The sequence below is a fragment of the Electrona antarctica genome (genome assembly GCF_951216825.1).
Source record: "Electrona antarctica genome assembly, chromosome: 3".
Lineage (NCBI taxonomy): Eukaryota > Metazoa > Chordata > Actinopteri > Myctophiformes > Myctophidae > Electrona > Electrona antarctica.
Genome location: NC_136808.1, coordinates 27871338 through 27896151, shown reverse-complemented (window position 1 = coordinate 27896151; position 24814 = coordinate 27871338). Strand labels below are relative to the sequence as shown.

Here is a 24814-nt window from a genome sequence, read left to right as displayed (position 1 = left end):
TAGCCCTTTTGTGTTATTTTTAGGTGCTGGCAAAAAATGAAACTTTTCCACAGAACAAAGTCGTTTTTCACCTAATGCTCATTAATGATAATTTCTGACTGCTGGCAACCGTTGCTGGGTTACAGGTATAGCCTAGTTGAATTGGGTGGAATGAGACTTTAGTACAGATGCGTTTTGACTTACAGTATGTTAGAGGAATGCCTCTCAGTCAGTGTTGGAACTGACTGGTATAATACAGTAGGGTCACATAGTACACCATAACAAAAGGTAGTGTTACTCAAATGAAGTGGCCAGTTGTGCCAACTCGGCTGTGAACATCCCACCAAGTAGAGCTAATTGTCTCCCCATGTCTTTGGCTCTCCCCACCACAGTAAGATCTACTGGACGGATTGGGGCAACACTCCACGCATCGAGTATTCCAACATGGACGGGTCCAACCGGAGGGTGATTGCCGACACACACCTGTTCTGGCCCAATGGACTTACCATCGACTACGCCGGGCACCGCATGTATTGGGTGGACGCCAAGCACCACGTCATTGAGAGGGCTGACTTGGATGGACGTAACCGGAAGGCGGTCATCAGTCAGGGTACGTACGCACGCACACACGCATGCATGCACACGCACGCACACGCACGCACGCACTCACTCAGATACACTAATAATGTTACAGTGTACATACAGTATTAACCCAGGCAACGATGGATCCATCAGCCGGAAACAAAGAGAACGGAGAGAAAACAGAGAAAAAGGAGAGATTCTTGCATAGGCCTTGTCACAGTTAAGCTCCTATACTTACTCATTAATCACAGCGCTAGTAGTGATACATTATACATACAGTACATACTATGCGTGCACGCACACACACAATGAGAGACATATATTATGTTGCATTGACACTATTTTATTATTCCATGTGGAGTTAATCAATGCCATATTTCCATTAAAGGCCAGTATGAGCATGTGTGCGCACGCACGCACGCACGCACGCACACACACACACACACACACACACACACACACACACACACACACACACACACACACGAGTGCCTAGCTCCACACACTCAAGCAGGCACATCCAATAAATGTCAGCATAAATCCTGTGCCTCTCAGGCTATGTTACTGTGTTTATGTTGTTCAGCACGGCCTTTGCATCTGCGTGGATGTGCTTATTAAAAAAAACAGGTATGCACAGATGTCAAGCTCTGAGCATCCGGCACTTGGATCAGAGATCTGGATCCAGTCTTGGACTGTTTAGTAGTATGGGATAGTGGATAGTAGTATGGGATAGTGGATAGGGGGGTTAACGGTCTTGTACTGTTTAGTAGTATGGGATAGTGGATAGTAGTATGGGATAGTGGATAGTAGTATGGGATAGTGGATAGTAGTATGGGATAGTGGATAGTAGTATGGGATAGTGGATAGTAGTATGGGATAGTGGATAGTAGTATGGGATAGTGGATAGGGGGGTTAACGGTCTTGCTCAGAGACACTTTGACACGTAGACACTTCTGATTACGAGACATCCTCTATATCCTCTCAGCTACGGCCGTCCCAAATTGTTTATCCCTTCCTTCTCAACAATAAGCCCAATCATGTCTGTGTGTGTGTCTGCTTTCTTCCCCGGTTTGATTGAAGAGAGCAGAGGAGTGTTTAGGAGTAGTGCGGTAACAACAGAGAGGGTTTTAGAGGTAGGAAAGAACGAAGGACTTGGGGGGAGGTGTGGGGGGGGTTGATGAGAACGCAGGAGGGTGGGTGGGGGTGTGTGTTTGAGAGGGAGAGGGCGGCTATGCCACAGGCCCTTAATGATGTGTGCTCTCAGGATAAAAGGCTGTAATTGCCCCTGTCCCTCCAGCAGAAACCTCTGTTTGCTCTCTGCTCAGACAACGGGCAGAGCAAATGGGCCGTGTGTGTAGGGTGGGGCGGGGGGGGTTTACGGTTGGGCATGTGTTTTATGTGTATGAGTCGTGTTCACATGTCTGCTCTCAGTATTTTGAGCACATGGAGTGTGTGTGTGTGTGTGTGTGTGTGTGTGTGTGTGTGTGTGTGTGTGTGTGTGTGTGTGTGTGTGTGTGTGTGTGTGTGTGTGTGTGTGTGTGTGTGTGTGTGTGTGTGTGTGTGTGTGTGTGTGTGTGTGTGTGTACTGGATGTGTGCCAGTTTCTCCGTCTTTGGGGCCTCGGGGACAGATGGATGTGTGTGTGTGGGGGTGTGGGGGGGGGGGGTGAGGGGGTCGATGCCCTTATCCAGCCCGAACACCTGTGCACCTTGACGGGAGACGAAGGCAAGAGACCATGATAAGTATGCATGTGTGCACAGTGTGCTGCAGGTGTGTGTGTGTGTGTGTGTGTGTGTGCGTGCGTGCCTACTGCACACATGCATGCTGCGCAGCAAAGGTGTGTTGATGATAAGGACACCAGAAAGAAGGGACCTGCCAGTGCACAGTGGGAGGATACGGGTTGTGACGATGACGAGGCAGGTGGAGAGGAAAGAGGAAGACAAAAGAGAGGAGGACATGCCATACTAACCCACACTGCTCCTCCTATAGCCCACAGTGAGGGAAGAGGGTCCACTGTTCTTAGCCCCCACACACACACACACACATACACCACGCATCCCCTTTGGGATAAGATCAGAAAACAGTCCCCTATTCAGCCGGTATCGCCTTACACACACCTGGACCAGTTGGCAGGGAAAAGAAGGATGCTAGGAAGACAGATGGGGTGAAGGCGTTTTTTAAAATAGTGCCATGGTGGTGTGAGGCCTCTGTTGTCTTGTCTGATCCTTAATAAAAATGCTTTTTAATCAAATGCAAACCTCTTCAGTCATGATCCATGGAAAATTAAGTAAAGAGTCATTAGAAATTAAACAACGTGACAGAATGAGAATCTGAGATGACGTTCACAAGGTGTGTCGTCACATTGGTACTGTACACTAACTCTACACACACAGCTCTACAACACTATCACTCTCGTCTCTCCTGCTCTGGTCATTTACCACTTGACATTTGCACTCTGCTGTAAAACACTGTCATTAAATGAGAAGTCCTGTTTTAAAAGCTCTGTTCCCAACAGCAACAGAAATAAAGTGGGCAGAAATCACTTTTTCCACCCGTTCCACACTCTCAACAGACCAGAGGCCACGAGAGGGATTGAGCAGAGAGAAATGGTTTCTAAGAGTGTGGGCAGATGCGGCCCACAAAGATCAATCTGTGAGGAGTACCCCTCAGTTACTCTTTTATTATGCTGATGGATAGGGGCTGCGCTTGATCCTGCTTTCAAGTTCTGAGATGGAAAAGGCCTGTTCCTAAGAGGGAAGCCACAAAGTGCCCGTCTCTCCCTTGGTTAGCCTAGCCATGAGGCTAACCTAATTAGCAACAGGCAGATGGGACATGGGCTAAGTGAAAGCAGCTCTGATCTGACATAAATAAGGCTGCGACGTCAGCCAAGCCCACAGAGCTGCACGGAAAGTGGTTCTGAACTGTGCCACATTTCACACTCATATCCCCCTGCTTTTTATGTAGCCCATCCAAACAATTTTAATCTAATCCAAAACTGTAAATTGTAGCATTGTCGCCAGTTATGCTGATTTGCTTTGCTGATAATTGCAAATTGCTCAAAAAATTGTAATTTGGAGCAGCATTTTAAAAATATACTGTATGTCTCTCTCGTCCATCTAGGCTTGCCCCACCCGTTTGCCATTACCGTGTTTGAAGACAGCCTCTATTGGACGGACTGGCACACCAAGAGCATCAACAGCGCCAACAAGTTCACCGGCAAGAACCAGGAGATCATCCGTAACAAGCTACACTTCCCCATGGACATCCACACGCTGCATCCCCAGAGACAGCCCCTAGGTTGGTACATTCACACACGATACCCTGAGAGAGTTCCTAGGTTGGTACATTCACACACGATACCCAGAGAGAGTTCCTAGGTTGGTACATCCACACACAATACCCAGAGAGAGTTCCTAGGTTGGTACATCCACACACGATACCCTGAGAGAGTTCCTAGGTTGGTACATCCACACACGATACCCTGAGAGAGTTCCTAGGTTGGTACATCCACACACGATACCCAGAGAGAGTTCCTAGGTTGGTACATTCACACACGATACCCAGAGAGAGTTCCTAGGTTGGTACATCCACACACGATACCCTGATAGAGTTCCTAGGTTGGTACATCCACACACGATACCCTGAGAGAGTTCCTAGGTTGGTACATCCACACGCTGCATCCCCAGAGACAGCCCCTAGGTTGGTACATTCACACACAATACCCAGAGAGAGTTCCTAGGTTGGTACATCCACACACGATACCCTGATAGAGTTCCTAGGTTGGTACATCCACACACGATACCCAGAGAGAGTTCCTAGGTTGGTACATCCACACACGATACCCAGAGAGAGTTCCTAGGTTGGTACATTCACACACAATACCCAGAGAGAGTTCCTAGGTTGGTACATCCACACACGATACCCTGCTAGAGTTCCTAGGTTGGTACATCCACACACGATACCCTGATAGAGTTCCTAGGTTGGTACATCCACACACGATACCCGGAGAGAGTTCCTAGGTTGGTACATCCACACACGATACCGTGAGAGACAGCCCCTAGCTTGGTACTTCAACATGTTGTGCCCACAGGGATAGGTTGGTACACCATTGTTAATATTCTGTCACATGTGACAATGTTACCTAAATGATTATTTCATAATAATTTAAATACCATTAAAGACGGGCGAGGTCGCGTGCACGCATCCGCCTGGCTGACGGTGGACTGCTGGGCGAGCGCTGGCGCTTTGGGATGGAGGGGTCAGATCAACATATGGAATTAATTCTGTACTGGCCGTATATGGAGCGTGTCTTGAGTGTACAGGGTTTGATGAGGTCAGATCAACATATGGAATGTCAGAACAGGTGAGCTCCATATATGGAGATCTAAGGGTGGCAGTGGGGCCAGTGTCTTGAGTGTACAGGGTTTGATGAGGGCCCAGGTAGGATTTTCGGGCCTGTTGAGAACTCTACTAATAACTTTTGGGCCGGCCCGTCTAGAGTTTGAATGGACAGGTATCAGTCAAAAGGGAGACATCTAAGAGGAATGACGGGTGGGGACGGATCAACATATGGAATGTCAGAACAGGTCAGCTCCATATATGGAGATCTAAGGGTTTGAGTTCAGATTTAGAGTTGCTGGCTGGCTCCATATATGCAGATCTAGGTGATGATCCAGTCTACTACATGTATGACTATCCAGGGTTTGATGAGGTTAGTGTCGTGATATTCATATATCGGATATATTTTTTTTTACATGTAAACACATTTCAGCCTGAACATTCTTCAAGCTCCATTTTTGGCACATGTTGCCTCTTGACCATTCTACCCTGCATGCTCTTCGGCCGACTCCACCCGAAGATCAGACAGTCTTTCTGCTCCTTGGCATCTTCCTCCAGGTTGCTCAGCTTCTCTCCCTGTACTACCACAGTGTCTCTCAGCTCCTGGACTTCTCCTTCGCTAGCTGTCACCTTGGCCTCCATGGTCTTCAGCATCTGTCGCTGTTCTACCACAGTTTTATATAAATAAAATGCCACATGCACTTGTAATAATTGTAAATACTGAACTTTATCCAATTAGACTACATTTTGCACTGGGGAACCTTATGTGGCATTTCATACACTCTCCTTACTTTAACTCTCTGTTAAAGTAAGGATTTTGTAGTGTTGTTTTATCATATTAATTGTCTGAAGGTTTTGTGTTTGTGTCTTGTGTCAAGAGTTATTTTATTTATTTATTTATTTTGTACAAATGCTGAATATTTCTGTAATCTGCATCAATCAATAAACGCACTTAATTTCCCAAACTTTCTGTTTTTACCTCTAGGTGGTCGCAACCGCTGTGGGAACAATAACGGAGGCTGCAGCCACCTCTGTCTCCCTAGCAACAAAACGTATACCTGTGCCTGTCCTACAGGCTTTAAGAAGGTGGACAACTACAACTGTGCCAAAAGTGAGTTGATGAACTTCAGAAACTTTGCAAAATAAAAACATTGTTGTCTAAAACATGATGCTGTTAAATAAGATAAGATCAGTTGTGTGTTCAATACCCGTTTGGGCTTTCACCTTTGGGCTTCAGCCTAGAGTTTAAACGGCCGCAAGAGCCCAGTCTCAGAATGTCAGGCTCTTGCTCTACAAACAAGTTCTGAGACATAAACATAATCAGTCACATCTTTAAGATGAATTCTAAAGCTGCCATGTGATCACTGTGAGAAGCTGTAATAGGGATAATATAATCAGAAGGGAGTTCCAACCGTGCCTCAAGCCTATGGCAGGTCAGTCTGGTGCATCTCAGAGGCAGGAGGAAGGAAGGCACTGGAGCAACTCGGACAGTTTAAGCCCTTATTTTATTATCAAGTAAAACTACTTGCACCCTGATAATGAAATAAGGGCTTAAACTGTGAGTTGCTCCAGGGATAATATAATATCATGGTGTGAATTTACTGTAGTCTCTGTCCCTGGCAGTGGAATTCTGTGTAATCCGGAGCCATTACATGGCTTTACAGATGAATGTGCACACTTAAGGCTAAAGTTAATGAGTTAATTTATAGTAGGATTGTGCCTGGTGGGGACGGGCCTTTAGGGTTAAGTCATAGAAGGGTACATCTGCATATTATAGGTTAGCTAATATACTGTGCTCACAAAAACAAAGAAATCTTATTCCGCAGATGTAGAATGTTGATGTAAGAATTTCCTCTTAATCTTTTGTTTAAAAAAAAGAAAGAAAGAAAGAAAGAAAAATAATTCAGCTATTTTGGATTGTGAATTCTTAATTAATTTTATTGTGAGAGAACGTTTACAAATTAAAATGAAATGACATTTCCATAGCTGTGAAACAATGACCATCCATCTCTGACGAGGCTAATTGTTGTCTCACTGCTAAGACACTTTGTCTTAGCAGTGAGAGTTCATAACTCAGTCAAAACTCATGAAGCAAATAAAACATGTACAGTACAGTAGTGGAACAGCCACAGTGTTCTGCTATAGTTTGCTAGGGTTCTAACTATGTTTTGGTAGTGTTGTTGTGCTGTGTGTTATGCTGACACCCCACCCCCATTGTTGAACCTAGAGCACTGACAGAAGACCTTTGGTCTTTAATCAGGTCTTGACAAGTTCCTGCTTTTTGCCCGAAGGACGGACATCCGACGAGTCAGCTTCGACACAGAGGACATGTCCGACGACGTCATACCCCTGGCTGACATACGCAACGCCGTGGCTCTGGACTGGGACGCCAAGGAGGGCTTCATCTACTGGACAGACGTCACTACAGACTCCATCAACAGGGCACAGTGGGACGGAACCAAGCAGGAGGTCAGTTAGTCCAGCTTTAGTTATTATATGTATGTTTTGATGATTAACCAAGAATCACTCATGCTAGACCTGTCGGACTTCACACTAAAACACAAATGTTTCATTTGCACTGCATATTTTATACAGAGGGAAAGTAACTACTAAAGTTAACAAATTAAAAGAATTTTGAGTTTTTAAACTTTCAACCTAAAAACAGAGGGAAGATGAGAATACAGGAATGTAAGACTTTGTAATAGCCCCACCTACTGGGGAGAGTATGAAATCACAGCAGCAAAGCATTGCTTTCAGGGTGGAGTTGAGAATGGCATTGTGAGCTGTGGCCTTGTGTTTCAGGTGGTGGTGGACACCAGCCTGGAGAGCCCAGCCGGTTTGGCTATTGACTGGGTGACCAACAAGCTGTACTGGACTGATGCTGGTAAACGCTCATATGCTGTAATCATTCTGCTGTATTAAATATTCACAATAACCTAGAGAGTATTACATTTTGATGTTAATCACAATGGCAGTGACCATTGTTAAGAAATGGATGGGTAACATTGTGTGTGTGTTTTTAGGTACAGATCGCATTGAGGTGTCCAACGCAGACGGAGGCATGCGGACAGTGTTGATATGGGAGAACCTGGACCGGCCCAGGGACATTGTCGTAGACCCTATTGGAGGGTAAGAGACCCATATCTAATAATTCCATATGAAACGGGTCACCCGGGTGGCTCAGGGGTAAAGTTCCGCTGCACCTCCATGGAGACTAGGGTTTGGAATCCTCCGCATTGCATCCGGCCTGGCCAGACCTTCCAATGAACACCATTGGCCATGTTGGTTGTTCAGTTGTTTCAGTGGCAGTGTTCCACAATGGAAACAGCGTTTGGGTTTTTTGTGTTCCATTCATTTGGGGTACTCAATAAAAGATGAATTCGATCAATTACATCCTCCGGGTGAAACGCCTCACTGTCGGATGAAAATAAGTGGACTGTCGGCTTTACTTGTATTGCAGCAGTGGTTGTTACACCCTCCCTAACGAACACACCAGTAGGGGTCACGAATTTTGAATTGACAATTGGCATAATCACTAATTTGGGAGAAAAATGGAAATTCAATTACATGACAAATGTAATGATATCAAAGAAATAAATCATGGTAACAAAAGGTTTAAAAATCAGTAACACTAAATAAGCAAACCCTTTTGTATGAATTCTCCTCTAGCTTCATGTATTGGACAGACTGGGGCGCCAACCCGAAAATTGAGCGTGCCGGAATGGATGCGTCGAGCCGCATGGTGATCATATCGTCCAACCTGACATGGCCCAACGGACTGGCCATCGACTACCAGACCAAACGCCTGTACTGGGCGGACGCTGGCATGAAGACCATCGAATATGGCAACTTTGACGGTTCTGACAGACAGGTAAGGAATACAAGGAGACCCAAAAAAAAGGCTTTAGATGAGTTTCCTTTTTAGAATGTAATATAGTAATATAGTATGTAATCTTAAATAGAATGCCCTAAAATGCTGTTGATAGGGTACTGTCAAACAGTCAAATGTTGTACTCCTAAAGTGAACATTAGTACCACAAGATAAACACAAATGCTGCCTTAAACATTCCAGCAGTATAACCAATGGGATAAAAAGTATTGCTTCAGTACACATAATGTAAAAGATTAAATAAATTATTTATTTATTTATTTATTTATTTATTTATTTATTGTGTAGGTTTTAATAGGCACTCAGTTGCCCCACCCATTTGGGCTGACCCTGCATGAGGACAAGCTCTACTGGACAGACTGGCAGACTAAAAGCATCCAGAGTGCTGATAAACTCACTGGCCTGGGACGCCAAACACTGGCCGAAAACCTGGAGAACCTCATGGACATACACATGTTCCACCGGCACCGCACCACAGGTTTGTCTGTTGTCTGTGTGTGTCTGCATGCGTTCATGCCTGCATGATCTGCAATCTCATATTTGTACAGATCCCACGACACGCTGATTTCCAAACGCAGCGAGGTCTCTCACGGTAACAGTTCACCATGCGTTGACACTCTATTGGCCCTAAGGCTGATGTCAGTTATGACTGCCTTTTTGTCAGCCCCTTCACACAATATGTGATACACTAACATACAATGCAGGACTCACTCTAGTGGGAGACAGAATCTTCCCCTCTCCTTTCCCTCCTCCCCAAAAGCTTCTGTGTCCGATGACACAGAAAGGATTATGGGGGACTGGCTAAACCGATCCCTGATCAGAGGGCGCAGAGCACCTGGGGCTCATACCAAGTTGAAGCATCGCTGATGTATAGGGTTTTCCTACCAAGGATTCCCCCAGGCTCCTGGAATGTCTCCCGTGTCCGTCTCGCCGTCTGCGTGTCTGCTGTTTTTTCTCCGATCAATCCGTCTGTGCCTTCAGACAGGCTGCTCCTCTACATTGCCCCAGTCCCCCCGCCAATGGAGGGGTTCAGGAGGACAACATGTCAACTTAAAGTCTCACGGTGTGTCTGTGTCTCATCTGTAGTGCACAACCCGTGCCTGGTGAATAATGGAGGCTGCAGCCACCTTTGTCTCCTGGCTCCGGCTCCTGAAGCCTCCAGCTGTGCCTGTCCCACCGGCATCAATCTACAGTTGGACGGAAAGACATGCACTCATGGTAAACTTTGTTAATGACGTCATAAACATTATAAAATGTATAGCATCACAAACAACACATGGTCAATCATGCTTATTACATTTTACCGTAGTGTCCATGGGCTTTAGAACTTTGTTACCCATTTCTCAATATTTTCTAATAATCGAGGGTGAGCTTCTATTTAACCGAAATAGTTTTGGTGGTTATCATGGCTGTTACTTAAAACTGCTTTGATCTACAGAAATCTATGTATTTAGAAATAATTAGCATTAATCAATTCATATTGTAGCTTATGTTTAGATATAGTTTTAGGCAGTCACACAATATCATCCATATTGTATTTCCATGAGAAAATTATCCATCATAACACCGTTAATAGTCAGTACATTGAACTGTGTGTGTGTGTGTGTGTGTGTGTGTGTGTGTGTGTGTGTGTGTGTGTGTGTGTGTGTGTGTGTGTGTGTGTGTGTGTGTGTGTGTGTGTGTGTGTGTGTGTGTGTGTGTGTGTGTGTGTGTGTGTGTGTGTGTGTGTGTGTGTGTGTGTGTGTACGCATGTGTCTAGGCATGAGCAGTTTCCTGGTCTTTGCGCGGAGGACAGACATTAGGATGGTGTCTCTGGATATTCCCTACTTTGCAGATGTGGTTCTGGCTGTGAACGGCTCTATGAAGAACACTATTGCTATTGGAGTTGACCCCAAAGAAGGTGTGTGTGAGATGTGACATGACGTTTACAAGAGGGATTGTGTGTGTGTGTGTGTGTGTGTGTGTGTGTGCGCGTGCGTGGTCATGTTTTGTATAAATTGAAGCTAAGGTATGTGCATTTGGCGCCCCCTGCAGGAAAAGTGTATTGGTCAGATAGCACACTGAAGAAAGTCAGCAGAGCCAACATCAATGGAACATCACATGAGGATATCGTATTCACTGGTGAGGCCAACTTAAATTAACTATATTATATAACTAATAGTAAATAATGCTGTTTATGTAATTACATCTAATTAATTGTAAGAGTTGGAATTTGGGAGTGCCTGGTGGTTCGCCAATTCATTCAGACCTATGCTCCTTGTGACCGCGAGGACCCATGTTTGAATCCAACCTCCATCTTGTCTCACATGTCTCTCCTCTCTCTGCTCTTGGGTTCCTGTTTCTTTGCTCTGAACTCTCTGAAATAAAGCATAACTAGAAATGCACTCTGTCAAGGTGCCCAACTTGCACCTTGTGCGCAAGCAGAGCGCGCAAGTATTACTACTAGAGTAGACTAATGTCTATTACAACTGCTGTTCTAAATCCTTTAGACCCGTTATTGACCTTATTATACCAACCTTGAAACGTACCTTAGTTACGTCACCATCAACAGCCAATAAGGGACTTATTGGCCGGTGCACAACACCGACATACGGTGGACAACACCGACATACATACCCAGCCGTTCGCAGTACTTGCGTGCTCTTCTTGCGCAACTAACAATGGCAGTAATTGTATATATATATATAGAGAGAGAAAAGACATCTTTCTTTAATTTTAGTCACATACTATCCCCCCCACTCTCTCAGGCTTAATGACCACCGATGGCCTGGCGGTGGACGCAGTGGGCAGGAAGATCTATTGGACAGATACCGGTACCAACCGCATCGAGGTGGCTAACCTGGACGGCTCCATGAGGAAAGTTCTGATCTGGCAAAACCTGGACAGTCCACGGGCCATTGCTCTTTACCATGAAATGGGGTGAGTTTCATACTTCTTCAGGCCTTCACTGTTAAAATATATTCTTTAGAATTCTATTCTCTGATTCAGTGAGAAGACTGGATCAGGAGGAAGCATTTTCATAGACATACAACAGCCAGGAGGAGGGTTGTTCTAATCCCTCTGTCTCTCTTACAGTTACATGTACTGGACAGCCAGGAGGAGGGTTGTTCTAATCCCTCTGTCTCTCTTACAGTTACATGTACTGGACAGCCAGGAGGAGGGTTGTTCTAATCCCTCTGTCTCTCTTACAGTTACATGTACATACAACAGCCAGGAGGAGGGTTGTTCTAATCCCTCTGTCTCTCTTACAGTTACATGTACTGGACAGCCAGGAGGAGGGTTGTTCTAATCCCTCTGTCTCTCTTACAGTTACATGTACTGGACAGCCAGGAGGAGGGTTGTTCTAATCCCTCTGTCTCTCTTACAGTTACATGTACTGGACAGCCAGGAGGAGGGTTGTTCTAATCCCTCTGTCTCTCTTACAGTTACATGTACTGGACAGCCAGGAGGAGGGTTGTTCTAATCCCTCTGTCTCTCTTACAGTTAGACATACAACAGCCAGGAGGAGGGTTGTTCTAATCCCTCTGTCTCTCTTACAGTTAGACATACAACAGCCAGGAGGAGGGTTGTTCTAATCCCTCTGTCTCTCTTACAGTTAGACATACAACAGCCAGGAGGAGGGTTGTTCTAATCCCTCTGTCTCTCTTACAGTTACATGTACATACAACAGCCAGGAGGAGGGTTGTTCTAATCCCTCTGTCTCTCTTACAGTTACATGTACATACAACAGCCAGGAGGAGGGTTGTTCTAATCCCTCTGTCTCTCTTACAGTTACATGTACATACAACAGCCAGGAGGAGGGTTGTTCTAATCCCTCTGTCTCTCTTACAGTTAGACATACAACAGCCAGGAGGAGGGTTGTTCTAATCCCTCTGTATCTCTTACAGTTAGACATACAACAGCCAGGAGGAGGGTTGTTCTAATCCCTCTGTCTCTCTTACAGTTACATGTACTGGACAGACTGGAGGAGAGTTGTTCTAATCCCTCTGTCTCTCTTACAGTTACATGTACATACAACAGCCAGTAGGAGGGTTGTTCTAATCCCTCTGTCTCTCTTACAGTTACATGTACATACAACAGCCAGGAGGAGGGTTGTTCTAATCCCTCTGTCTCTCTTACAGTTACATGTACATACAACAGCCAGGAGGAGGGTTGTTCTAATCCCTCTGTCTCTCTTACATTTACATGTACATACAACAGCCAGGAGGAGGGTTGTTCTAATCCCTCTGTCTCTCTTACATTTACATGTACATACAACAGCCAGGAGGAGGGTTGTTCTAATCCCTCTGTCTCTCTTACATTTACATGTACATACAACAGCCAGGAGGAGGGTTGTTCTAATCCCTCTGTCTCTCTTACATTTACATGTACATACAACAGCCAGGAGGAGGGTTGTTCTAATCCCTCTGTCTCTTACATTTACATAGACATACAACAGCCAGGAGGAGGGTTGTTCTAATCCCTCTGTCTCTCTTACAGTTACATGTACTGGACAGACTGGGGAGAAAATGCCAAGCTAGAGCGCTCATCGATGGACGGTACGAACCGTCTGGTTCTCATCAGTAACAACTTGGGCTGGCCTAATGGTCTGGCTATTGACAAGGCAGGCTCGCAGTTACTGTGGGCCGATGCCCATACAGAGGTTAGTGATGACCCAGAGACATCTTTTCACCCAGTGAGCTGGAATTCTCTTGAGTACTATCAGCATGCAACTAGCAAAAAAGTTCCTTATTTTGACACAAATTCCCTCCTTCTCTCCGGTGTTTCCTAATGTGTTCGCTAGCGAATTGAAGCTGCTGATCTGAGCGGTCAGAATCGGCATACCCTGGTGTCTCCAGTCCAGCACCCGTATGGCTTAACCCTGCTGGGCCCGCACATCTACTGGACGGACTGGCAGAGCCGCAGCATCCAGCGGGCAGACAAGACCAATGGGGCCAACACCATCACCGTACGAGGCAACCTGCCAGGTTTGATGGACATCCAGGCTGTGGACAGAGATAAGCCTCTGGGTGAGTCAGGCTTGTAGTGCTGTTACTGTATGTGAATTATGACTTCAAATGTAAAAAAATAAAATAATCACACCCATGTGAAGTGAGGGGCGCTAATATATTAAAGTCTAACTCATGTTGCTATGATTAGGTGATGTACAAACGGTGACAAAACAAACATTAAATTCTCTTTATTGTTAATGGGATTTAATGTTTGTGTTAGGAACAAGATGATGTACATTTTCCCTCCGTTTTCCCTTCATTGTCAATGGTGTTTTTAAAACAAACATTAAACCTGTATATAGGCCCCAAAAAAACGCCCCAAAAATAATAATAATAATAATTCCCCTTGCTTTTTGCATGATTAGAAAAACGTAATTATATTTTCTTTATTTGCCTACATTGGTATACTACTGTAGGCTTATTGTTGACTCAACAATCAAGCTAGGGCGCGAGCTAGGGGCACTAGCTCGTCCAACGTCTGGCTTTCGGGAAATTATGTCCTATGGCAGCCAAATCTATGACATAAAAAAACAGCACCCCACGTGACGTGGACTTTTAATGTTGGTTTAGAGTACGATGTTTGTTTTACGAAGTGAGTCGCCCCTCACTTCACACAATTGTGATTTTATGTTGTGAAGAAGGATTTCTGCTTTATCAGTGTTTTGATTGCATTTTCATTTTCTCTCTCCCCCATTCCCTGACTTTTCTGTCTCTCTCTCTCTCTCTCTCTCTCTCTCTCTCTCTCTCTCTCTCTCTCTCTCTCTCTTCTACACTCCCCTGCCCTCTCCAGGTTTTAACAAGTGTGGCAGGAGGAATGGGGGCTGTACTCACCTGTGTCTGCCCCGTCCAAATGGCACATCCTGCGCCTGTCCCACTGGCATCATGCTGAAGGGAGATGGCAGGTCGTGTGATGACTCCCCGGAAACCTACCTGGTGTTCTCCAACCGTGTCAGTGTGCGCAGAATCTCCCTGGACACTGATGACCACACGGACGTGCATGTGCCCATACCGGAGCTGCATAACGTCATCTCTCTGGACTATGACAGTGTGGATGGAAAACTCTACTATACTGATGTCACCTTGGATGTTATCAGGTAGAAACGCATACATGCTGCTTAGCTATGCACACATACCTTCTGACCTCACATTCAGAAGCACTGCTGTAGAGTATTGAGCAACTTAAGCTTAACCTTGTGGTGTTCCCACCCCCCAAAGCGTAGGCCCCTCCGAAAGGCCCCCCAACGTGCATTTCAAACAAAATTAGCCTTGAATATGCATAAGTTATCATTTATTATACATAATTCATCAATTCCTTTGTGGATTAGGCGTGCCAACCTGGACGGTACCGGCATGGAGACAGTCATAAGCCAGGGCCTGAAGACCACAGACGGGCTGGCTGTGGACTGGGTGTCCAGGAACATGTACTGGACAGACACGGGACGCAACACCATTGAGGTGGCGCGGCTGGACGGAACCTGCCGCAAAGTCCTAGTCAACAACAGCCTGGATGAACCTAGAGCCATCGCTGTGTTCCCCAGCAAAGGGTGAGAGGCTTACAATCCCAGCCTGGACAACATATGAAGTGTTTCCATAAATGGAGCAGTCATAGCGTTTGTTTGTGTGTTTATGAGAGAACGTGTTTCTCATTCCGGTGTCCTCATCTCTCTAGGTACCTGTTTTGGACGGACTGGGGTCACATTGCCAAGATCGAGCGATCCCACCTGGATGGCTCGGACCGAAAGGTTTTGATCAACACCGACCTCGGCTGGCCCAATGGACTCACTCTGGATTATGACACACGGAGGTTAGAGAGGGGTGTGGGGGCTTGGAAATTAGGCGAGGTTGAGTTCAAAGGAGAAACTCTGGTGTCTGGTTATAATGTACAAGTCACCATTGTGAGTGTGTGTTTGTGTGAAGTGAACCTCTATTATTTTCCACAGGATATTCTGGGTGGATGCTCACCTGGATCGGATCGAGAGCTCGGACCTGAACGGGAAGCTACGTCAGATCTTGGTCAGCCCTGTCTCTCACCCCTTTGCCCTGACGCAGGTACACCCTCCTCCACTACCCCAAAGCTTTCAAGTGCCGAACTGACTCCTTCCTCGTGGCTACTTCACCTCCTCCACTCACCCTGTTGTTTCGCTCTCACCTCACTGTGTGACTCACTCGTTTCCTTCTCCTACTCCTAACTGAACTCATTGAAACTTAACCATTCCTTCTACTTCCTTCATCTCTGACCCTCATTTTTGTCCCTCCTTTTCCTCCTTCCGTCCCCCCTTTTTTTCCTCCCTCTCCTCCTTGTCCGTGTTTCCCTCTCTCTCTCTCTCTCTCTTTGTCTCCCTTCCTTTTCCCCAGTTGAAGCCGATGTCCTCCTCTCTAACCCCTTTCTCCCGCCTCTCGCAGCAAGACCGTTGGATCTATTGGACGGACTGGCAGACCAAGTCCATCCAGCGGGTGGACAAACACACAGGCCGCAGCAAGGAGACTGTTCTGCCCAATGTGGAGGGCCTCATGGATATCATAGTGGTGTCACCGAACCGACAGACTGGTGAGTGAGCTTGCACTTTTGAATTCTGGAACCAGTATGGCGGAGAAGATTGGACAGATGACTCTGGTCGAGAGCCGGATTTGAATCCATGGCAAGCCGTACTTACCAACCCACTGAAAGTTGTAACACGTATTTGATTTGATCTTTTTTTAGTACAGTTTTTAATTCATAATGTATCCCTGTCTAATTTTGTCTTGCTTGCTTTCATTGATTGATTGGTTATATGGTATCTTACTGCCACAGTTTTCCTAGTACAAAACCGATATCTCTGCTGTCTTTTGACAGGCACTCAGTGACTGAGGATGCTAGTGTTTGGCTTGTGTCACCTTAGGTTAACTAGCTTCCCAAAACAAAGTAGGAACAGTTCTCCTGAATTTATGATGCCTATTTCCCGTGCCTAGGTGATGAGGGGGAATCAATTACGGTACACACTACACAGTAAACTGCTCAGTTTAGAATCCTTTACCGATATTGTAGCTTACGGTTCTCTTTTTCCATAGTGGAGTACATATGTTGGTTTTGAGTTAGACATGATCCTGGTCAGTAGTGTACATCAACCTTCTCAAAAATAAAACCATTGTTTTAATAGTTTTACTTGAAACAAGGCCATGGCCAGAAAATGAAGTTCTATTATAGTATTATATACTGTATTATTAAATGATTATTAACTAACTGTGATGGTGCCATATGGGACGCATGGGAGTTTTGTGTTGAGGCACTAAAGGAACCTCTCTTCTCCCTTCCAGGTACAAACCTCTGTGGGGTGAACAATGGAGGCTGTACACATCTTTGTTTCGCCAAGACCAACAGCTTTGTGTGTGCCTGCCCAGATGAGCCTGACAGCAGACCCTGCTCCACAAGTGAGTGGGCTGTTGCACTGCTTCTCAAACGTATTCATGCCAAGGACCCCCAAATTAACATGTATTTGATCGCGGACTCCCATCAGAAAATGTTTTGTGCCAGGAACCCCCAGAAGAGAAGATTTGTGTAAACAAAAAATGCTGAAGTCTGTGACTGAAGAACTTCAGTCACAGACTAAAGAGTTAACTCAAAATGTATTGCAACATTGGAACCAGTTCCGGTTCCCAGCGCTAATGTTTTCTCGAGTACCGTAAAGCTGAATTCCAATAACCCGGGGCAATACCCAAATACTCGGTCACTCCAGCATGACAGTGTTACGGTGAAATTGGTGACCTGCTGAAATATGTGGCAATCGTGTTCAACCTAGCGGTATTTAGGTCACGTATTTAAAGACCTCTGTGTAAGTTAGGTATGTGAAGTCCACAAGATAGTCACATATTTCGTCAGGTCACCAATTTCACCGTAACATCGCCATGCTGGAGTGACCCGAGTGTGAGTGGCCGAGATTTGGGGTATTGGAATCTGGCTTAAGCGTCTGCAGGGATTGCCTTTTTGAACTCAAGGTGCTAATCAACACGGATATGTTCAGTTTCAGGTTTTGTCCCTACCTCGCCTGACCGGACGATGACCAGCACGCCAGCTCCCAAAAACATACCCAAAATCCCCACTGATGCACCGCGTCAGGGACCCTCACTTGTCAAGTATGTTCATGTTCCCAATAGTAATAGAAAACATTAGAAGCCGGAAAGTCGTGTGTGTGTGCGTGTGCGTGCGTGTGCGCACGTGGTATCAAAATTGTGCTTAAAAGCTAAAAGTGCTCAACCAATGATGTCATTGTATGTCAACTATAACGCTGACTTCCTGTTTTTGGCCACTACTTAACAGTGGCTGTGACAGTGTCTTTGTTTGGTGTGTTCATGGAAAAATGGGCAATCTTGGCTTCAGAAAATATGAATCAGGATGATGCATGGCTGAAACAGAATTTTCTCTGTTAATGTGGAGTATAATTTGTAAATGTTTGGACTATAATAACTATCAGCAATTATTTGAAATGCATGCCTACAGTGAGATTGTGTCCCTTTATGACTCTCACAGAAAGCCTGCAGGAAATTATTATTATTATTTTCAAACATTTGGAAAATCATGGGGTAACTTTATATCTCCCTAATGCTGTGTTTTCAATCCATGATACAGCTGCACTGACAAGGGCCTAAACATGGAGGGGTGCGTGCAGAGCGACGTGGTGACCGCTCCCCATGGTCAGTACTAGATATCTGCTGTCCTCGTCACTCAATTCTTCACTTGTATCTAACCTAAACCCCACAGGTTTTCTGTGCACACATGGGACTAATGGCACATGTCATCTCTCTTAGGGGAAGGACTTCATATCAGCTACGTGATCGGTGGAATTCTGACCATCCTAGCTCTTCTTATTCTCATTGCTGCCTTCATTATTTACAGGTAACCATATGCTTATTTTATTTTATCTTTTACCATTAGTAGGCCTAATATGATGAAAGTTAAAGGACCATAATGTAGAAATTGGCTTGACTTTGCATATGTAGGGCGTTACGTAAAGTAGTACTTGGTCAACAAATGACTCATTGAGGAGGTCACAGAGAATCAAATGTGTACGTCTCTCATCTGTCAACAGGCATAAAAAGTCGAAGTTTGCAGATCCGGGGGTGAGCAACCTGACCTACAGCAACCCCTCGTACAGGACTTCCACACAGGAAGTCAAGATTGAGGCATCGCAAAAGCCTCCAATCTATAACCAGCTTCGATATAAGAAAGAGGTAAGTGCTCACCGTCTCCAAGTCAATACCTTAACCAGAGACCTTATTTTAAATGATGAATGATCCATAGTTTGTCTCACCAGTGCTGTAGAATTTTTCAGAAATACGGCGACTCTCGCCTAAGCTCGCTCGCCGGTGCCTCACGTGGCTCAAGTCCCCTTCAGACGGTGAAAATGAGTGCACCTTTTTCAAGCCTGCTAGTTTTCCAAACATACTGTAGCATACATACCATATACTGTATCTATGCACTGGCCGCTGAATACCTGCGCCCACGGAGGCCCGGTTCACTTGCATTGAAGAGTGAACTGCGCATGTGCAAAACTTGATATGGTGAGTCAATGGTAAAGATGTGTGCGCCCAGAGAAGTATGTTTAGACAATGTAGAACGTTTCTTATCTACATATTTATGGTAGATTATACATTGTAGGTATTGGATGGAGCCCGCACACCACAGGTACAAGAAAGACGTTCTTTATTGAAAATACTGACAACGTTTCGATCTATTTGATCTTCATCAGGTCATGTGAACATACACAAAAGTTTGTACTTTTATACTAAGGGAGTGCCCCCATTAACCAATCAAAACACCACATTTTGGTGCCCCTCCCATCACTGCAGGTCCAGCACCCAGCCTGTCGATGTGCGTATTCTACTGTACGTCCGCTCAGATTATACATTGTACTCATTAGTCATCCACTGACTATAATATTTACCTTGTTCATTTGATAATTTAAAATATATATAGAATATATTTTAAAGTAATATTTATTCAAGGAAAATCTAGGTTTGGGAGAGGTGGCGCGGCGCACTAGCACCCTCTATTGGCGGGCCGCTACTGATTAAAACCATTGCAATGTCCATGATGTTCAGAAATGCATTCAGATATACCTAGATATTGTTGAGGAACATACAACACTGACGCTACAAACTTCTAAGCTGGCCAGTGATGATTAATTTGAAGCAGCTGTGTAGTTAGATGAGTGTGTGTGCATTGTCCTTGTTAAGTCTCTATAGGGCACGGGCAGCCCTGTGTCAGCTCCAGCACCGTCTTTATTCAAGATAATATAAGCCTTTATCGATCCTCCGATGGCAGCAAAGGTAATGACAATGAAACAGATGAGGCAGAGTTAACAGTAAACGTCTAGTTCTCCTTTAACGTGAGACACAAACAGTCACCGACTCTGGCACTTCTGAATGTATTCCTTTCTATTCCTCCTCACTGCAGCGCTCTCATCCTTACAACACCCTCTCTCCCTATATCTTTTGACCCACTTCCTGCAGAGAGGTAGCTACTGCACAGTGCACACTGCATGTAGGAATCATGCCTTTGCCAATGCTCTCTGATTTATCTTATTCTCTTCTTAACTTTTAAGCTTATTTGTCTAATCATATATACTGTTCTGTCCTATAAGTGCATGTGACGCCTTTAACTGAAATCAGGTATTCCCCGGATTGGAATACATTTTCAGAGCACTCTGACTCCTGGCATGACGCGTCAGTTCACGCGCTACTCACCGGGTCTTGTGGTGTGATGTTTGATACACTTGTAACACATGGAAACTTGTGTGTCTAACCCCAGCACAGCATCACTAAATGGATCCAGCGTGTGCTGTACATTGGGCTGCAGTTGGTGAACTTCCTCTGGAATGTTTTGCGGTTGGGTTATGATTAACACATGACCAGCGCTACGACGCCTGACATGGGGGCCAGCTCTAACTGCCTGCTTGCACTTGCTTCCTATCCCTAGGGAGGAGGGGACGGAGGTTACACCAAGGAGAAGATCCGCATCGTGGAGGGCGTGTGTCTACTGTCCAACGACGAGCTGTACTGGGACGACCACCTGAAGCAGATCAAGCCCTCGCGGGGCGGCCTGCACACCTGCATGCGCACGGACACGGTGTCCCTTCAGGCCAGCAGCGCGTCGCTGGACGACGGTGAGACGGAGCAGCTCCTCCAGGAGGAGGCGTCCGAGTGCTCCTCCATAACCACCCTAACTCCCTCCACCGTCACCCCGCAGCGCCACGCCCAGCACAGCCTGCCCGACACTGGGTGGGCGTCCATACGCAAGCCCTCCACCGAGAGCGAAGTGTGAAAGGAGCTCTTGGTCCCCCCTACCCCCGCCCGCCCCACCCCACCCTTGCCATGTGCTCTCACGCCTGCATACATGACAGACTATACATGTGTATTTATATAAATGGTACAAACATGGAACCTGCACACATTGACATTTGCATTTCCTGTTAATATGTAGAGTTACACAAAATATGCCAGTACACGGTTCATGAGAAGTGCATATGGACCTCGTTATACACACAAAAGAAAACACTCCCTTATACTCAAAACCTCATTTTTCTCCAATCACGGGACTCCTTGCCCACCGTCCTACTTGCACACTTACAGAACACTCTCGGTGCAAGTTCCGCTTGTAGGCAAAACGTAAGACAATTGATGAGCATGCTGTAATAACGAAGCGAAAAACTCTAGGAAGAAATTTAGAAGCATGCACAAGAGAGAGAGAGAGAGAGATGTGGGCGTGTCTGGAGCCTTTTTGAAAGGATGCAAACTCCCCCGGCAAGGGACACATCATTGTATGTAAACCTTTTTTGTGGAGTTTTTGTTTTGTTTTGGCAAAGCTAAAATATACTCTCGGACTATATAACAAAAATGCTCGCTCTTTCAATGCCACTCATGATTTGCCATATCATTATGAACTCTATTTATGAACTTTTTGTACTCTGGAGTGGTTTTGATGATTATTTTTAGAGAATGGTGAACGTGTAGAACTATGTACAGCAGTGCCCAGTTTTCTCATAGCAAGGAATATAAATATTTCATATGTTTCAAAATATACTAATAATGGACTTATTTGGCCACTTCTATATAGGAAAAATATATTGAGTGACCAAAATATATTTGTGAAAATGTATTTCCAGAGTCTGAAATATGTTTTTCAAATACATTCTTTGGCTAAATATTTTATACATTTTGCAACATACATGAGATTTAAAGGAAAATCTTTTTTCATTTTTTTTTCATTTTTTTTTGCAGTATGCGATGCAAAGAATATATTTATGACAGTGCCAAAGGGCGGGGCTTCACAGAAATCTTCTCACTTTTTCCTTTGTCTACAACAGTGGTTCTCAACTTTTGGATCAGGACCCCCAGACGGTCCCCACATGTTTTTTGGGGGGGAGGGGTTCCCTCCCCAGAGGACAGTGAAGTGACAATTTAAGGACTTTTAAGGCCTACTATATAACATATAAATACTATAAATACTGATCAAACATTGGCCAAATTCTCAAATAATATAAGAAGGCTATTTTCACAATATTTATCTGTGGAACAATGTCAAACAAAATGTAACCCCTCAACTCTAAGTGCTTATCAGGCAGGGTGGGGCGTCTCCAGTTAAAATATTATTGGGGTGTCTCCAGTTCAAATATGGTTATTTTGGGGGTCACAGCCTGAAAAGGTTGAGAACCACTGGTCTACGGTACAGCAGATTGACTGACTGAAAACTCACTCCATCGTCTTGGAAAACTGTTGATGTGACACATGTCAGCCAGGCCTTCACTGATATACACTCAATTGTGCAATTGAGTTTTTCATACGAGACAGGTTAACATGATTATTGTTTTTAACATTGCTGATCCTTGGGGAGGGTGGGGGGGTGTATTGGCAGAGGAAGCTGTGATGAAGTATAGCCTAAGTGCCAAACATTTCTTTGTTTATGTTATTCAGTTTTATTTATATTTCTTGATGGTTGTTAAGTGTACATGGCATTCTTTGAGACGTTCTCATTAAAGTAGTCAACTCTGTAATGCAACGTGAGCTCACAGTTTATACTATATTTCCCTCTGTAATATGGAGCGTGCTGTATGAGATATACTTAAGAATACTGTGTATATCTGAACCCACTAAAACAGTGACTTAGAGTTTAGAAATATAATCACTGACAACTTAATGGAACCTTAATTTAATACAAGTAAATATATTATGCATTGCTTTAACATTGGAGAGTACCGTTGTCTGTTGCAAGAATATGGTACAAAGGAGATGTATAACTATATTGATGTTATCAGTTAAACTTTTCAGAACCATGTACTTTGAAGTATCTTGTATGAGTTCAGCAACTTGCTGATTTGCTGCTAGACAAAGCACTGAGGCTAATGAAAGAGGGCCTTGGCAGCTACGGTAAACTTCGTCTCTGATCATTGGTTGATAGTCTGTTGCAGCGCGTCAGAGCGACCCAATCATCCCAATTTACAATCCCTCCCACTCTGCTCAGAAACTCACTAAAAGTGTACAGATTTTTTTTTTTTTACCATGCAGGTAAAAAGCAAGGCGTTTGTGTTGAAGATATTGTGTTTTGTTGTATAGAGTCTTGTACAAAGGGATTTCATGACCGTTTTGACTTGTATTAATTTTACTCACTGGAGAAGAACATGTTTTTTTTATTGTTTTTGCTGGTTGGTTTTAACCACTGTGTTTCCGAGTCTTGTAAATGATAGGGAAGACGGCAGTTATTTAATAGTGTTCTTCTATGTTATGAGTTCTTGGTCGCGTATAACTATTGTAAAGATAACAAAAAAAGATGTATTTATGATTTCTGTTTGGTTGTCACTTAATGTGTAAATATGAAAAAGACTGTATATGTATTTCCATTGCAGTACTAACAAGCTGTGTTGTGATATAGTGAATTTATCCCTTTGCTATCTTTTAATATAAAACTGCATTTGCATTTTAATGAATCTTGTGACTCCTTCAACTTTGTTATACCATGATTCATTTTATTTTTTTAAGTTTTAAGTTTCTTTTACAAATAAGATGAGCTATATTCAGGAACTTATCACGTACTGTACAACTCCCCAGTACTGGTACAGACATCGTTTCCCCCCCATCTTTTTGAGAGTTAGATGATTGATAGACTGAGTCGTTTCGCCCCCATCTTTTTGAGAGTTCGATGATTTAAGTGCTTATCAGGCAGGGTGGGATAGAACCAGAACCAGTAAGACGCCCTGAGGGCGAGAGAAGCTGAAACAACAGAGCTTCTCAATACGGTGCCAGCCAGAGGCACCGCTACGCTTGCTGCTGCTCTCTGTTCAGGTGCCGGTGACGGCAGAACATGGCAGTGGCGCTGCTGCTGCTCTCTGTTCAGAAGCAGCGCAGCGACGGTGTCCTCCGTGAGACTCTGACGGTGGTGCTCCTGGCGTTCCCTGGCCAGACGGCACCGCCGCTTGTCGGCAGTCTCCTCCGTAAGAGTGGAGGTTGCGCTGCTGCGACAGATCGGCGTGTGCACGCATCCACCTGGGTGACGGCAGATTGCTGGCCGAGCGCTGGCACTTTGGCATGGGATCAACTTTGACCAAAAATGCACAATGAAAAATACTACTGTCTTGAAGGTAGAATCCTGAACCGGTGTCCTGTGCTGTGAAGAGTTTTGATGGTAGAGTTGGAGATCTACACTGTATATCATTCTGTTGAGCTGGTCGAGTCATCATTGTGATGTCAGAACAAAACATTGTTTTGTCAGAACAGGTCAGCTCCATATATGGAGATCTAAAGGTTTGATTAGGTCAGATCAATATATGGAATGAATTCTGTATTGGCCATATATTGGAGCCACTTCACAAGGCGTGACTGATGCAGGTTGGCAGGTTTCATAGTAAACTGCAACCTATGGTCACAATAATCAAACGTTAACACACTTTTGCAACCTATCATTCTCAACAGTCAGGCATCATCCCCACTACCATGAAAACAGCAGCTGTATAGTAGTATCTGTATAGTAGCCTGGCAAGGCGAAGGTCCTGGGTTTGAATCCCGGTCCT

At 44.8% G+C, this 24814-nt stretch overlaps 1 protein-coding gene across 3 annotated transcripts in view; it reads left to right on the top strand.

Annotated features, from left to right (window-relative positions):
• lrp4 (low density lipoprotein receptor-related protein 4) overlaps nucleotides 1-23734 on the top strand; it is a 117775-nt gene extending 94041 nt beyond the window's left edge. The window contains exons 14-39 of one of the 3 annotated variants that reach the window (XM_079496608.1): nucleotides 372-589; nucleotides 3681-3857; nucleotides 5884-6009; nucleotides 7159-7367; nucleotides 7701-7782; nucleotides 7922-8027; nucleotides 8568-8769; nucleotides 9076-9265; nucleotides 9874-10005; nucleotides 10547-10687; nucleotides 10822-10908; nucleotides 11535-11706; nucleotides 13267-13429; nucleotides 13571-13796; nucleotides 14569-14872; nucleotides 15104-15322; nucleotides 15448-15582; nucleotides 15719-15827; nucleotides 16134-16326; nucleotides 17073-17186; nucleotides 17777-17888; nucleotides 18382-18446; nucleotides 18561-18648; nucleotides 18842-18983; nucleotides 20209-20268; nucleotides 20731-20864. In XM_079496608.1, coding sequence (XP_079352734.1) covers nucleotides 372-589; nucleotides 3681-3857; nucleotides 5884-6009; nucleotides 7159-7367; nucleotides 7701-7782; nucleotides 7922-8027; nucleotides 8568-8769; nucleotides 9076-9265; nucleotides 9874-10005; nucleotides 10547-10687; nucleotides 10822-10908; nucleotides 11535-11706; nucleotides 13267-13429; nucleotides 13571-13796; nucleotides 14569-14872; nucleotides 15104-15322; nucleotides 15448-15582; nucleotides 15719-15827; nucleotides 16134-16326; nucleotides 17073-17186; nucleotides 17777-17888; nucleotides 18382-18446; nucleotides 18561-18648; nucleotides 18842-18983; nucleotides 20209-20250 — 3754 coding nt within the window. In that variant the 3' untranslated portion in view covers nucleotides 20251-20268; nucleotides 20731-20864. Of the gene's footprint in view, nucleotides 1-371; nucleotides 590-3680; nucleotides 3858-5883; nucleotides 6010-7158; nucleotides 7368-7700; nucleotides 7783-7921; nucleotides 8028-8567; nucleotides 8770-9075; nucleotides 9266-9873; nucleotides 10006-10546; nucleotides 10688-10821; nucleotides 10909-11534; nucleotides 11707-13266; nucleotides 13430-13570; nucleotides 13797-14568; nucleotides 14873-15103; nucleotides 15323-15447; nucleotides 15583-15718; nucleotides 15828-16133; nucleotides 16327-17072; nucleotides 17187-17776; nucleotides 17889-18381; nucleotides 18447-18560; nucleotides 18649-18841; nucleotides 18984-20208; nucleotides 20269-20730 lie in introns of all 3 variants that reach the window. The other 2 variants (XM_079496607.1, XM_079496606.1) reach the window with 2 other exon arrangements.
• Nucleotides 23735-24814: the final 1080 nt, after the last annotated feature.